General features: G+C 39.6%; 2 protein-coding genes across 2 annotated transcripts in view; one reads left to right on the top strand and one right to left on the bottom strand.

Moving 5' to 3' along the window:
* hip1 (huntingtin interacting protein 1) overlaps positions 1-7,041 on the bottom strand; it is a 51,962-nt gene extending 44,921 nt beyond the window's left edge. The window contains exon 1 of the mRNA XM_015009608.2: positions 6,237-7,041. Coding sequence (XP_014865094.2) covers positions 6,237-6,368 — 132 coding nt within the window. The 5' untranslated portion in view covers positions 6,369-7,041. The remainder of the gene's footprint in view (positions 1-6,236) is intronic.
* Positions 7,042-9,809: 2,768 nt separating this feature from the next.
* Positions 9,810-13,569, top strand: bcl7bb (BAF chromatin remodeling complex subunit BCL7B b). Its single transcript, XM_015009652.2, has 6 exons — positions 9,810-9,967; positions 10,437-10,512; positions 12,323-12,410; positions 12,546-12,704; positions 12,797-12,900; positions 13,046-13,569. Exons 1-6 carry the CDS (start codon positions 9,855-9,857, stop codon positions 13,115-13,117), a joined length of 612 nt encoding a protein of 203 aa, XP_014865138.1. The 5' UTR covers positions 9,810-9,854; the 3' UTR covers positions 13,118-13,569.
* The last annotated feature ends 287 nt before the right edge of the window (positions 13,570-13,856 follow it).

Below are 13,856 nucleotides of genomic sequence, written 5' to 3'. Positions count from 1 at the left end.
ACTTCATAGTTGCACTGATACAGGCCTGCCTCAAGAATGATTCACTCTGATCAGTGTGACTCAGTTAAGCTAAAAATAATTTAATGAAAAAAAATGTTTAGCAGAGTTTGAGGATTTTCTGATTTTAATCATCTCCACATTAATCTTCCTCAAGAAAGCAATACCTGTCATAATTGTGTGGGTCAGTTGCCTTTATAAAATCAAATCTTGATTTTTTTTTTAAGGGGGTTTCAAACAAGTACGGCATGCAAAAACAGCAAGTCTTATTTTAAGACGGTGGTCTCAAACTGTGTTCCTCAAGGCCTGGGTTCTTGCAACTTTTAATTGTCTCTCTGCTTCAGCACACCTGGCTCCAATATGAGCTCATTAGCAAAGCTCTGTAGTGCTAGACTGCACACCATTTAATGCAAGTGTGTATGAGAAGGGACACAAAAGTTTCAGGACTCTGGCACAAGAGGACTGCAGTTTGATTGTTACATTTATACATTTCAATCCCGCTTGGAATCTGTCATCATCTTGAACTGTAATTTTCCTCCAAATATAGATACATGGACTAAGCCACCAAAATAGCAAGCTACACTCCTGGATGGTTGCTTGGTCTAATGGAACTGGTTGATTAGCGAGAATCAGATTGGCATGCGAGTGATTGGTTGGTTTCTTGGATTTACATGGATGATAGTTCGCTTGGTTTCCTATAATTAGATAGTTGGTTAGTGGGTTTGAACTGGGTGGTTTGTTGGTTAGAATTAATTAGACTGATAAATAGGTGGTTGGACATAGAGCCAAGTTAGTTTCTTGAATTAGTTAATTGAAGGGTTCAAATTAGATGGTTGGTTAGATGCAATTAATGGTTTGTTAGAGTTGGATAGCTGGTAGGCTGGTTGCAAGTGGATTAAAACTAGATGGACATGTGGCTGGAAGGTTGAGTTTACAAAATATTTTAATCAATTAACTTTCTCCCATTCCGATAGATTTTGCTGTATGTAAATAATTGGTATAAAGGACCCTGTGCCTACATAATGAGGTGGATGAACATGTGTGAGGATACCCAAGTTGATGCTTCATTACTGATTAAGCAAAATTCCTCAGCATAATAACTTGTGGCATGTTTAAGACTGAAAAGAAATATGCTCCATCAAACCAGCTCCACGAATTGGCAAGCTACGCATTTTCAGACGACCTTTGCCATCATTTAGGTCATATAAACAACCTTTCATTTTCGATATTAGGTGCTGCAGACTACACAACAATCTAAACTTGAGCAATTCACAAGTTAATGTTTAACAAATCCTAACATGTGTAGCAGATTCTATGCAAAATGAATGTATTTAGTCTTTCTGTTTACTACAATACCACTTGAATTGAAGCCAGACACGTTATCATGAAACAACACACAAGAAGAAGGTTTCAGTCTAACTTATGACCTGCAGACAATGAGTCCACACTCCATCACTGTCTTGCTCCTTTTCCACTTTACAGAGCCGTAAAAAAGAAAAACAGAGGAGCCAGCTTTATCATTTCACACACAGCCAGCACCGGGAGGCAACAAACCAACCACCTGCTGTTTGTGCTGCCTCAGTGCTTCTGGAGGCCTCGCTTTTCAGGTCCCCACACGTTTAACCGAGCCCGCACCTCGTGTATGCGGAAATTCCTCCATTGCCTCCCGGCGTCGTGAATTGCAGGATGTGGAGGGAGGCGGCGAAGAGGATTCGAGACAATGAGGGACTTGGATGGGGGTTGAGGTAGAGCGGACAGGATGATTTAAAAAAAAAAACAAAAAAAAAAAAAAACCCAGCAGTCTGAGTGCAGATCGTGTCTGGATCCTGTGGAAATGCTCCTTCCATGGACAACATAGCTGCTAGATCACTGAACAGAACTTGCTGAACTTCCTCTTTTTTGGCTTAAAACATTTGTAAATCAGCCTGATTATTGGCAGTTTAATGAGATTGGGAGACTTGGCCGTACACAGACAGACACTTGATTCTAAAACAGGCAGTGTTGCCCTCAGTATGGCCAGCCAACATGGGAAGAAGAAGTCAGGCTGTCTAAATTTAAATCCTTAATTATGTAACATACAATATGGTGTCGCTCAGCGGCTCACGCTCCATAGCCCAAATGGTGCCCCAGAAGTTTTCCCAGAAGCACTAATTATGGTCCATATCATTCCAGAGATTACCGCCTACCCAGCCAGTCTGGGAGCTGGCATCCCTCACGTTCTGGAGCAGAGAGATAAAGGCTATAAAATAAAAAACCAGCGTACAATACTAGCTTGTTATTTGTGCTTCTCAAGGGGGAATAAAATCTGAAGCAAAAACCAAAACATGCAGTGACATTAAACATTAAATATCTTCTAAACTCTTAAATTAGAGAGGCAGCTGCTATTACAGGGCTAAACCTATCATTAAAAGCAAGTGAGTGCTATCTGGCTTTCCTGGTTTAAGCTTTTTATAACCCGGCATGGACTCCATGACAAAAAGGATTTCAAACACCCCACGGTTGTTTACCCAACTCTCCTGAGAGATAGGCGTGTAGTTCCCAGAATGGGTGTTTTATGCGGCAAAAGATTTAAAGGACAATCAGTGTTTGATTTACTGTGTTTTTTCCCCCCCTCTTAATAGACTAAAACATTAGTAAAAACAGATAAAGAGTCATAGCATTCCTTCATAAAACAGGTGAGGATAGGAAAAGCCACAACAAAGTTTGGCAATTTTCTCAGTGCTCCTTAAAGGGATTCACACCCACTTCACATTTTTGCTACATGGCAATGACAACATTAAAAATAAGAAAATAACTTAAGTTGAAGAAAAAAGGAGGCATAGCTTTTTAATTCTCTCTTTCACAAGTATTGTCTTCAGAGTTAGCATACACTTCTGAGTTATTACTGGTCTGGGAGTCAGTTTGGGTGTAAGCTAGCCTAGTAGAAAACAGCCCCTGCTTCTACGCTTTACTTCGGTTATTGAGAAACGATTGCTTGCTAGAGAGGTGGACTTTGTTAAAGTTTTAAACGACTGGATTTGATTTTACCCAACTGCTAACATTTGGCCGTAATGTACCGGCTCTATGAAGCTTACCGAAAGTTGTGCTCCCTGTAAACAACCCAGCGGAGAGTAAAGCCATGACTTCATGGTCAGCAAATAAACCGTCTTAAACATTCATCTTGCTACAATTTTAATTGCTCAATATTTGGAAGTGTGACCAACATGGATTTAGTGGCTTCATTCACTTACTCTACAAACTACATCTCTTTGTACGCACACCGCAATTCTAAAATCATCGTTCAACTGCCCCTTCCGTTTGTTGATTGGCTCGGTTAAAACCCAACCGTAGAAATCCAGCTCAATGGGAGAAATCCCAGATGGAGGATAGGTGGACGCAGTAGTTTTTCAGGTTTGCAGTTTTTCCTTGCCGATCGTAGATTGAGCAGTACTCTGCGACATGTTCAAACATATTCATTTCCAACTTATCTCTGCTTTAAATCTTTCCACAACCTCATCCCTGATCCATCTGCTGCGTTTCTTGGTCGTGATGTCGTTTGTTCACTAATTTTCAAGCAAACCTCACAGAACATATGGAGGGATTGGGTGACTTCTGAAGACAATTCATTTCATTTTTGGGTGTCAAATCAAAGACCAAATTTTAAAAGTATCCTTTCTATTGCTCTAAAACACAAAATCGCAATACATGAGGTTGAAGGTTGTAATGTGAAAATATGTCTAACACTTAAAGGATATGGATCCCTGTAAAAGGCGCTGTATATTGTAGGTGAAAGCCTGCGACCCAGCAGATTCAGGCAGCTTTGGAGCACAACAGATCACATAAGATTATCTCACTGATCCACAGTGGAGTAGACAGCGGATCCATTGATTCCTCCACCTCCTAGCGCCGCTGCAAACCCTCAGTTAGACATTAACCACAAGAATGAATATGGACAAAAACTACCTCTTTATGGGAGACACGAGAGAAAACATTTTAATTTTTAATGACTCAAAAGAGAAAACTGAGCTTATTAGTCGAATAATAAATAAATAAAAGATAATAAATTGTGAGAAATTACCAAGTAACAGGAGATCTGTTTTGGTCGTCTTGCCACTGTCTTTCTAACCTGCTACATAAAAGTTGATGAGCTCATCACACGTCCACATGGTGTGATCTCAGGAGCTTGGCAAGTGACCTACTGACACAAGCTTGACTCAGGACACTTAAAGCCAACCCTGCTCCCTTTCCTCTCCTCTAATCCGAGCAGCTTCCATCCCCTCAGGTGCAGGGACGGGAGACGGCGCGCTAGGAGAGGGCTGACATTGTAAATTGATTGCAACCACAGATCTGCAGTTGCCAAAATAAAAACCTGCTGAAGCACATTCAGGAAGCGCTGACAGGCCTGGGTAGGAGAAGCATGTTGAAGCACTGTTGTTGCAGTTTGGCTACATGGATTCATCTGACCTACTTTCTCCCCAACTAACGTGCCTGGTCTGAAGAGAGGAAGGGAGGGCTGATGCAGACAGAGGGCTCTGAAAAAGTAATTGTCATCCTTGTTAAATCGTGAATATATTTTTGCTACCCACTTCTGTTTTTTAGAAACCTGAGCCGAATTCATGATTACTCACTTAAACAGAGCACGTCTGACAACATGAAGGAGGCTAAAAAGGTAAAAAACTCTGATCTGAAGAGATCAGATGAGTATGAGGTCAGTGACATCATACTCATCTGTAAGGAAAGTAAGGAAAGACTTGGAAACTTCTAAGGCTTTGGGGTCTTGAGCAAACCACAGGGAGAGCCATTCATTATTCACAGTGTGAAAAAACAGAGAATTAGAGATACACAATTAAAAATTGGTACTATAAAAAGAATTGAGATTTATTGTAATAATGGGATCCACACAGTCTAACAATCTTGTCACCAAAGATTGCGGCATCATGAATTTTATCATATTTTTCATGATGGAGACCGTTTTGAGTCCAAATCACCCACCCTTACATGGAACAGCAGCGAATCTTCTCAGAAGCAAGTCTTACCAAAATTACTCCCAGGAGTGCATCAATGATTCACCCAGAGGTCACAGGAGAAACCAAAAAAAAAAAAAAAAGTCTAAATCACAGCAGGTCTCACTTGCTACAGTTTAAGATCAGAGTTAATCATTCGACTGGGTAAAAAAAATTGCCTCCATTGGAGTTTTTCATGGTAAACATTATATGATGAGACAGAAGTGTAGCTGTGTAGGATGCATGCATCTTGTTAGATCTGGTTATTTCAAAAGAATAACGTTAAGCCGACTGCCTAGCAGGGTGGTGGTTCTGCGATGGCCCTGGGCTTCAGAACCAGGATCTTCTGCTCTCTGGCAGAAGATCCTGATGGAGAATCACAGTTGGGTTGCGCAGCAGGAATAAGATCCAAAACACACCAGCAGGTCTGACTCTGAATAGTTTCACAGCATCTACTGCTAACTGGGAGAGCAGGTCATGCAAAGTAGATCTCATAAGATCAAGTAGAGTATAGCTATCTGATTCGCTTTAAGCCAGTGGTCTCAAACTCCAGGCTCAAGGGCCACTGTCCCGCAACTTTTAGATGTGCCTCTGCTGCAACACACCTGAGTAGAATAATTAGGTCATTAGCAAGGCTCTGGAGAACTTATCTACACAAGGAGGAGGTAATTAAGCCATTTCAGTCCATTAAGCCAGGTAATTAAGCCATTTTAGATGCTGTCCTGCATCTAAAAACTGCAGGACAGCGGCCCTTGAGGACTGGAGTTTGAGACCCACAGATGCTCTGTTCTGTAGCATGGACATCATAGCTTCTTCCATAATTGACGTACATGATCCAGCTTCCTGGTACTCCAGCTCCTTCCTGTTCCTTAACACACACCAGATAAGCTCCAACGCACCGTTATCTGAATTCAAAAGGCCATTGACCCACATTTCAACAGCTCTTTTGTTGTACAGTGCATCCATTTGTGTCTGCTTTCACACACATACACGCGAAAAACAATGAGGATTCAAACACAGACAGTGGGGTGAACTGACTGAACATGAGTGGGAGTAATTTCTCTTTTCACCATCACAGCCAGGTTTATTAACTGAGCTGACAACAGACAGCGCGACATGACTGCTATTATTAATCCTCCTCCTCCCAGAAACAGCACAAATAAAGCGGCTCCCAGATGGGACCTCCTCCATCCATCCATGCTTTCCACGCGTTCATCCAGCCCCACAGCAGATTCCCGTCTCCGAGTTTCTTCCTACCTGCCCTCTCTCAAAGTTTTCCCTCTCCAGCTCCAGGCTGTTGGCCCCTCCAGTCCGACGGATCACTTTGGGGATAGCGTTGGGGACTTGCTGCATGGAGCTTTTCACTCGATCCATTGCGGGTTGCAACATAAAAAAACACGCTCACACGGGTTGGAAACCAGAAAAATAAGACAAAACTCTCCGCCGACTAAACGGTCGAGGCTGTGGGAAGTACAACCCGGGCAGCAGGAACTATGGCGGGCAGCCGTCCATGCTGCTGTGGAGGACTCCCCGTCCCGTTTTCACTGGAGCACTTTCTGCCTTCCAGTCAATGACAGCAGCAGCAGCGAGACCCGCACCAAAAGAAAGCCACCGGGCTTACAACAGGACACCACTTCCTGTTTTATACGTTTCAAAATAAGAGCTCACGCAAGCCAAAACACGATGTGCGGTCAAGGAAAGAAATATAAAGTTTAAATGTTAAAAGCTCTAAATATACAAATGAATATTTCAAAATAAATATGGCAGGAAATTGTGCTTTGTATTTTTTTTTTTCAATGATGGTTTTTTTTTTTTTTTACACTGACAGTGATATAAACAAGCCTCAGTCTTAATTAAGTCTTCTTAGGGTGTCAAACTCCAGTCCTCAAGGGCCGCTGTCCTGCAACTTTTAGATGTGCCTCTGCTGCACCACAGCTGAGTAGAATAATTAGGTCATTAGCAAGGCTCTGGAGAACTTATCTACACCAGGAGGAGGTAATTAAGCCATTTCATTCCAGCGTTTTGTACCTGTGCCACATCTAGAAACTGCAGGACACCGGCCCTTGATGACTGGAGTTTGACACCACTAGGTGGTTTGATAAATCAAATCACATTTAAAAACAAGTGTTAAAGCAGCCTGAATACAGTTGAATGATTTACAAAAGCAAAACAGTGTCTACTTATATACTTCACACATATGCACAACTTTAAGTTGGTCCATAATATGAAATAACATTAAAACTACTGAGGTTTGTGGTGATGTAAAAAGGGAAAAAGTTGAAGAGGTGTGATTACTTTTCAAAGACACTGTACAGTATAGGAGATGAAAATCTGTGGTCAATATCTGCCTAAATAAAGTGGGCTTTTAAATAATGACAAAAATTCTGTTAAACATTTCAATTGAGATTTTGTTAAGTGGCTTTATATTATTCATATGTTAATTATTTTTCATATTTTTTTTGCCTCTGCTCGCACCTCTTATAACCTGGACTGATTTTCATGTTTTGAGGCTTTCAAACACAAATTTACATTCTTAATAAAATCATAAGAGATACACTAAATGTAGCTGCAAATTCATAAGCTGTGAAATACATTTCTTATACTCTGCTGTATTTTAACTCAAAAAAAAAAAAAATTAAACATTTTCGTGCCTGTTATCATTTGTGATCATTTTGACTTCAGCAGTTTACATTAATGTGATTCTTGGTATATTACTGTGTCCTGTTTTCAAACTTAAATACGGGCCACTGATCTGGACGCTGGAGCACAAACACGGCACTCAGATTAACGAAGGCCTTTATTCACAGAATCCTCACAGGAACGAGCAGGCCAACACTGAAGGTGCCCTGACAGCTTTCAGCGGCATGAGGACTAGCCTTGCCGTTATTTGGATATTTTCTCTGGCAACGGTCTCTGACTCCTCCCAGACTTTCCAGCCACTGGCTGCAGCCCCAGCAGGATCCGCCCACACTGTCGGAGACATGTATAGACACTCATTAACTCCAGCCTCAGCCCGGACAAAACACACTGCCTGGAGGCTGATTATGAGTTTAAAAAAAAAAATACTACCCAGCCATTAAATTTTGTTTACCAAGGTAATAAATATTAAGTACTATGACACAGAGTGTCATATAGTTGGGAGGTTGCATTTTTACTGTGAAAACGTATCTGACCTTTGGCTTAAACGTTTGCTCACTCTACAAAAATATTACTTAAAGCATATTTGACAATAAAACAAAAATAAAGAAAAAAGATATGCTAAAGCCACCTCGGGTAGACTTTCTGTAAGCTGGTCACTGTCACAAAATTTGAGTTTTTGTAGCATGACAGGAGTACCACCAAGTAATTTGCGTCAACCTTTGCTCTGAGTCACCAATTTACAACAAACAAAAGCTTGGTTGGTTTGCGTGACTGAATGCTGTCCTCTGCTGGTCACAATCACAAACTACAATAACGTGAGTTTGTTTTTTAATTATCAAAGGAGACAGTTTAGTTGCTCCATAAGTTAAAAGTACAAGAGCAGGTGGTACACTACTCACAGAAACCTTGTGAAATTTATGGAAAATTTTAAAAAAAAGTTCATGCTGCAGTGACATATTATGAAAGTAGGGCAGTGAAATAGAAGCATGTGATGATGATTTCCTCATCTCAATCAATGTATTGGAACAAGAGCCAACAACAGTGGTTGATATGATACAAGATACAATGTTAATGTCTCAGAATGTAGCCAAAGGATGTCCAATTCTATTTATTTCTGAGTTTTCCAGTCTGTTTGTTACAACCTCTAAGCTCAGTGGCAAGTCTGCCTGATCCATCCGGTTTGAAGTCTCGCAGTCAGGCGGTATTGTCGGTCAGCTGTTAGGTCTTGCCTTGGTCTCATGATGTCAAAATGCGACAGCTCTGATTGAACCAGGATATTTATTGGTCAATTCATGGATCAGTAGTCTGTGGTGAAGTTTGTCATGAAACTGCTTGTTGAAGAACATCAAGTTGTGCAAAAAGAACTGAAACACCGAACAGCTAGAAAACTAGAAAAAAAACCTGAACAGGCTGTCAGTCCGTCACAGATACTGATTACAATGCTCCACACAAAAAATGTTTAAACCTTTTGAGCCTTTTTACATGTTATCATGTCACACCAACTTTGTTGTATTTTATTGTAATCGTATGTCACAGAGAAACAAAAGGTAGCTCATAATTATGAAGTGGAAGTGATATAAGTTTCAAATCGTTTTAAAAGTAAACCTGGAAAGTGTACCATCTCTTTGTATTCAACTCCCCTGTTAAATTCATTGTTCATTTGCAAAACAGCTCAAGCTCAAGCCGATTGACAGAGATAAACCGTGAATGTCATCTGTTTAGACTACAACACCACAGACTTTAAATTTCTGAAAACTATGTAACCGTATTCTGTCTTTTTTGTTGTTGTTAAAAAAAAGAGAAATATCCACAAGGTTTTTCATTAGCTTTTTCATTGTGATTTATTTTTAAAAATCCTCTCATACTGAAAAAAAAAACCGTTAATTTTTTTAATTCAAAATGTATATTCTGAAAAAAAGAAAGTGCACTATATAAGATGTATAACATGAAACCTGGTTATATCAACACAACTGAATGTTTGATTTTAGTTAGGGCACTACTATAATATTATTTGATGTATTTCCCTTTAAGAAGTCAGCAAATAAAACAACAAAACAAAACAAACAAAATTGGAAAATAGCATAAAAATGTCCTTACTATCTCATTACAGCTGATAGAGTAATACGAAAAGCCATAAAAGGAGAGAGAGTGAAAGTCTTTTAATTAAGTCTCGCGAGATTACCAATGTTACAGAAGACTGGGGCTTGGTCTTGAAGTTTTCAGATGCATCTGTAGATGAATCATAACAGCACCAAGATGTCGGGACGATCAGGCCGAGCTGAGACCCGAAGTCGGGCTAAAGACGACATTAAAAAGGTTCTGGCCGCCATCGAGAAAGTGCGCAAATGGTATGTGGGCTATCTAAAGGACAATATGGAGGGGAATGTTTAGTGGACCGCTGCCTGCTATCTTGCTGCGTCGCTCAACAAACTTCAGTCGGAAAAGTTAGATGATTGACAGGGCTTCGGGCCAATCAGCGCCTCTGGTCGGCAGGAGGGGCGGGGCATGTTGAGTTTTTCCGCTGAGAGCTGTCAATATGGCTCCAGCAGCTTCACATGCAGCGGGTTTCAATCCATTGAACTGCCCCGTTAGTTTCTGAATAACGCCAACAGTAAGCACCACCGAAAAGGTCACGATTTATAGCCTGTAGCCGAGACTGTCACTGAGCGCATCAAGTTCAGTTATATTTGACGTGGACAGAGAGAGAACGCGCTCAGCATATTTGATCACTGACTGATAACCGTCTAGCAGATCATGCGAAAGCTAAGCGCGTTCTGAACCCTGATCTGATGATAATCAAATGAATCTTATCCACAGGGAGAAGAAATGGGTGACAGTTGGAGACACGTCTTTACGCATTTTCAAGTGGGTTCCAGTAACGGAGACAAAGCAGGTGTGTGGGCCTCCGTCATTAACAGTCACTGCTCCGACTGGGGTATGGCAAGCCATCATTGCATATAGTCAATCCACAATCCTTTTCCTGATCACATTAGATACAAGTAATAGCATCCCACATAGCAACAGTGTTTCACACATATAAACTACAGGCATGACATTGTGATGCATAGAAGATGAGATGAAAAACACTGACTATATTTTTACTAATGATGGATATCACAGTAGTTTGAATATGAATTTTATATATATATATATATATATATATATATATATATATATATATATATATATATATATATAGATAAGATATGAAACATTCCTTAATATGTTATAAGTAGCTGTTTTAAATGTTGGTTATTCTGTTGGTTTAGTAATCTATCCATACTGGTAATTGAATCTATCCATTCAAATTACCAGAATGGATACATTTTTAAAACATCAGTTCAGTTGTCGTCATCAAAAGTATCGTTTTATGTTTTCTTTTTCTTTTAACTTTTATCCTAAATTAAGTTTTTCTTAAATGTGTATGTCCTTCAGGCTAAGTTCACCTCTCCAATTTATGTACCTGCAGATGTACATTTTTCTCTGTCTGAAATGAATATTCTGAAAAAGACAAACGCGTATGATGCTTTTTGGTATCTACAATGTGGTTGTTTGTAGCTGTGATTTATATTTCACATCCTGTGTGATCTATTTACTTAAAGTATCTTTCTTGAGAGTTATAATAAAATTGTTTTTAAATATTATTTCAATTATTAGTGTGTGAAACTACTTTCAAGTGGTTAGAATAAAATATTTGGTTCTTTAATGAAGGCTCCAGAGGTTCGGTAAAGATTTTGTGTAACTGTATGTAGTTATACAAAATCTGAAAATATTATTTTTCCTTCTATTTGATACATATGGACTATTTTGTGTTGATCTGTCACATAAAACCCTAATATATCACATTAAGGTTTGTGGTTGCCACATGAGGAAAAAAGTGCTGGGAATTTGAATATATTTCAATACACCATATCTGAAATGTATATTTCTTCAAGTAAGATTGTAGCACTTATATCAACCATCTATAGCAGTGGTCCCCAAACTTTTTCCTGTGAGGGCCACATAACTTTTCCCTTCTCTGGTGGGGGGACAGACATTGTTGAGGGGCAGGGAGGGGTTTCTCGATTGATTTTTATCCAGAAAGCACATGGGCAAAAACCATGAGTGAAACGGTCACTGGGACTGACTAGTATATATTCCATTGAGGGAAAGTAACTATAACATATTAATTTCTCATATGTTAACATAAAGGCTCGTTTTGAAGTATAAGCTGCTACTTACAGGCATCGCTTCAGCGGCGTTCATAACAGACACGTGTGTTCATCTCCTCTACCGCTAGCAAACAACCGTACTGATTAAATAACAAAAGTCAAGCAGTTCCCTAAAAGTCCAACAGATGGCAGCAATGCGCCATGCAAAACAAAACACCCACAGTTTACAGGATACACTTCCTGTTAAAGCGCCCCCTGGTGGTTGAAGAAAAAATCCACATATAAACCGGAAAATACAATAAATAAAAAAAAAATCTGAATGCTCTCTGGTATTGTTCAGAGGGCCGGACCAAATGTGAAGGCGGGCCGGATCCGGCCCGCGGGCCGTAGTTTGGGGACCACTGATCTATAGTGTAGACACGGACACTTTATGTATAATTTAAAATGCTTATTTTTACAGGAAAGAATTCAATTATATGCATCACACTGAAATACGTTTGCCACAAATTGTCTCCATCTAATATATTTTTATAATCTATTTAAACCCATTAGATATTTCGCACCAAATCCAGTAGTGGAGAGGTCCGGGGTCTCAAAGATGTGGTGATTGAAAACACCAACTCAATGCTGGATTTCACCGGTAGGTTTTATGTTGGGTTTTAATGAGGGTAACAATAAGGCACACACTGAGATTCGAATCAATTGGAAGATGATTTTATTTAACCTCAAATAAGCTTGTTTCAAGAATTGAAGAAGTCGTGTGATATGCCCACAGATGAAAACAGCAACCAGAGTTTTCTGTCGGACGTTTATCAGCCAAAACTTGACAACAGCAGCAGCACGTCGAGCTCGCAGCACGTCAGCCCTCCACATACCTACAGCCTGCGGGCCGAAGACTCTCAGCCGCCCATGCTCGGACAGGAGACGGTCGACGGTATGAGAGTTTCTCTTTAATCAACGGGCGCTCATTTTAAGGCCGTACACCTTGACAATCTCTACATTTATGTTGTGAACAATGTACTCCAGAGCCAGTACATTCAGGTCGGGAGGGTGCGGACGAGCCGCCGACGCTCATCAAGGAGGACCCGCTGACATCTGGAACTGCCAGACAGAGAACTCCAGACACTCAGGTTTTGTACATGAAACCTATTTCAATAAAGAATGCAAATACTGCTCCTAATTAAATAAATTTTACATATTGAGCATCTGTTGTGTGATACAAGTTTAAAACATTTACTGTAACTTGACCATTTCCCCCTCTCCCCCTCCCAACAGGATGAATTAGATGAATCGGGAGCACCGCCTTTAAAGAGGATTTGCACAGGGGAAAATAATGGCTTGAGATAGCTTTTTTTTTTTTTTCCTATTCGTTCTATCCAAATGCACAACTTCCTTGTTCTTGGTTGATGTAAGATTAGCAAAGCTTTCAGAAAATTTCTGGTCCAGATATTACATTTCAGCAATTAGGGAAAATGATTTAGCTTTTTTTATGTTTAGTATTTAGTGTTTTGTTGTTTGGTTTGATTTGTTTTTAATTGAATGAAGACAGTTTTTAAAATTTTTTATATGTATGCAGCTCTGGGTATCTCACTTCAGATGCTGTAAACATTGAATTTTATATGTTGTACTTTAGTTAGACTTTTGGTATTCTTATGAATATACTGGCTAGCCTTTTTTTTCATGTGTAGCTTTCTGCAGATTGATGTTTAAATGTAACCTTAAGTTTTTAATTTGATGTTTCTTGTGATAAATCTTATGGTTTGTTTCATTCAAGAATAAAGTGATTTTTAAAAAATCAATAGTTTGCGTTTTAAAAATAATTCATACATTCTGTAAACAAATACTGAGTGGTATGGTTCTCCCCCTGGGATGTAATCTGTTCATGGGTGCCACTGGTGCTTTAAATGAAGAAACATTATCAGTTGTGTTTCATAAGTTTTAAATGCATTTCCGGAAGTTGATGTCTAATTTTGACGAATTAAAAGGTTATATTTCACCAAATTTTTCCAGTTTTATTTTTTGTGTGTAGTTCTAACTCTAAAATACCTGAACCAATTAAACTTGAACTGGATTCTAGACTAAACGC

This window comes from Poecilia mexicana, unplaced genomic scaffold (assembly GCF_051168715.1).
Source record: "Poecilia mexicana isolate PSO_F unplaced genomic scaffold, ASM5116871v1 scaffold_13, whole genome shotgun sequence".
NCBI classification, from domain to species: domain Eukaryota; kingdom Metazoa; phylum Chordata; class Actinopteri; order Cyprinodontiformes; family Poeciliidae; genus Poecilia; species Poecilia mexicana.
The sequence above is the reverse complement of the archived record's forward strand: the minus strand, read 5'-3'. Positions and strand labels throughout refer to the sequence as shown.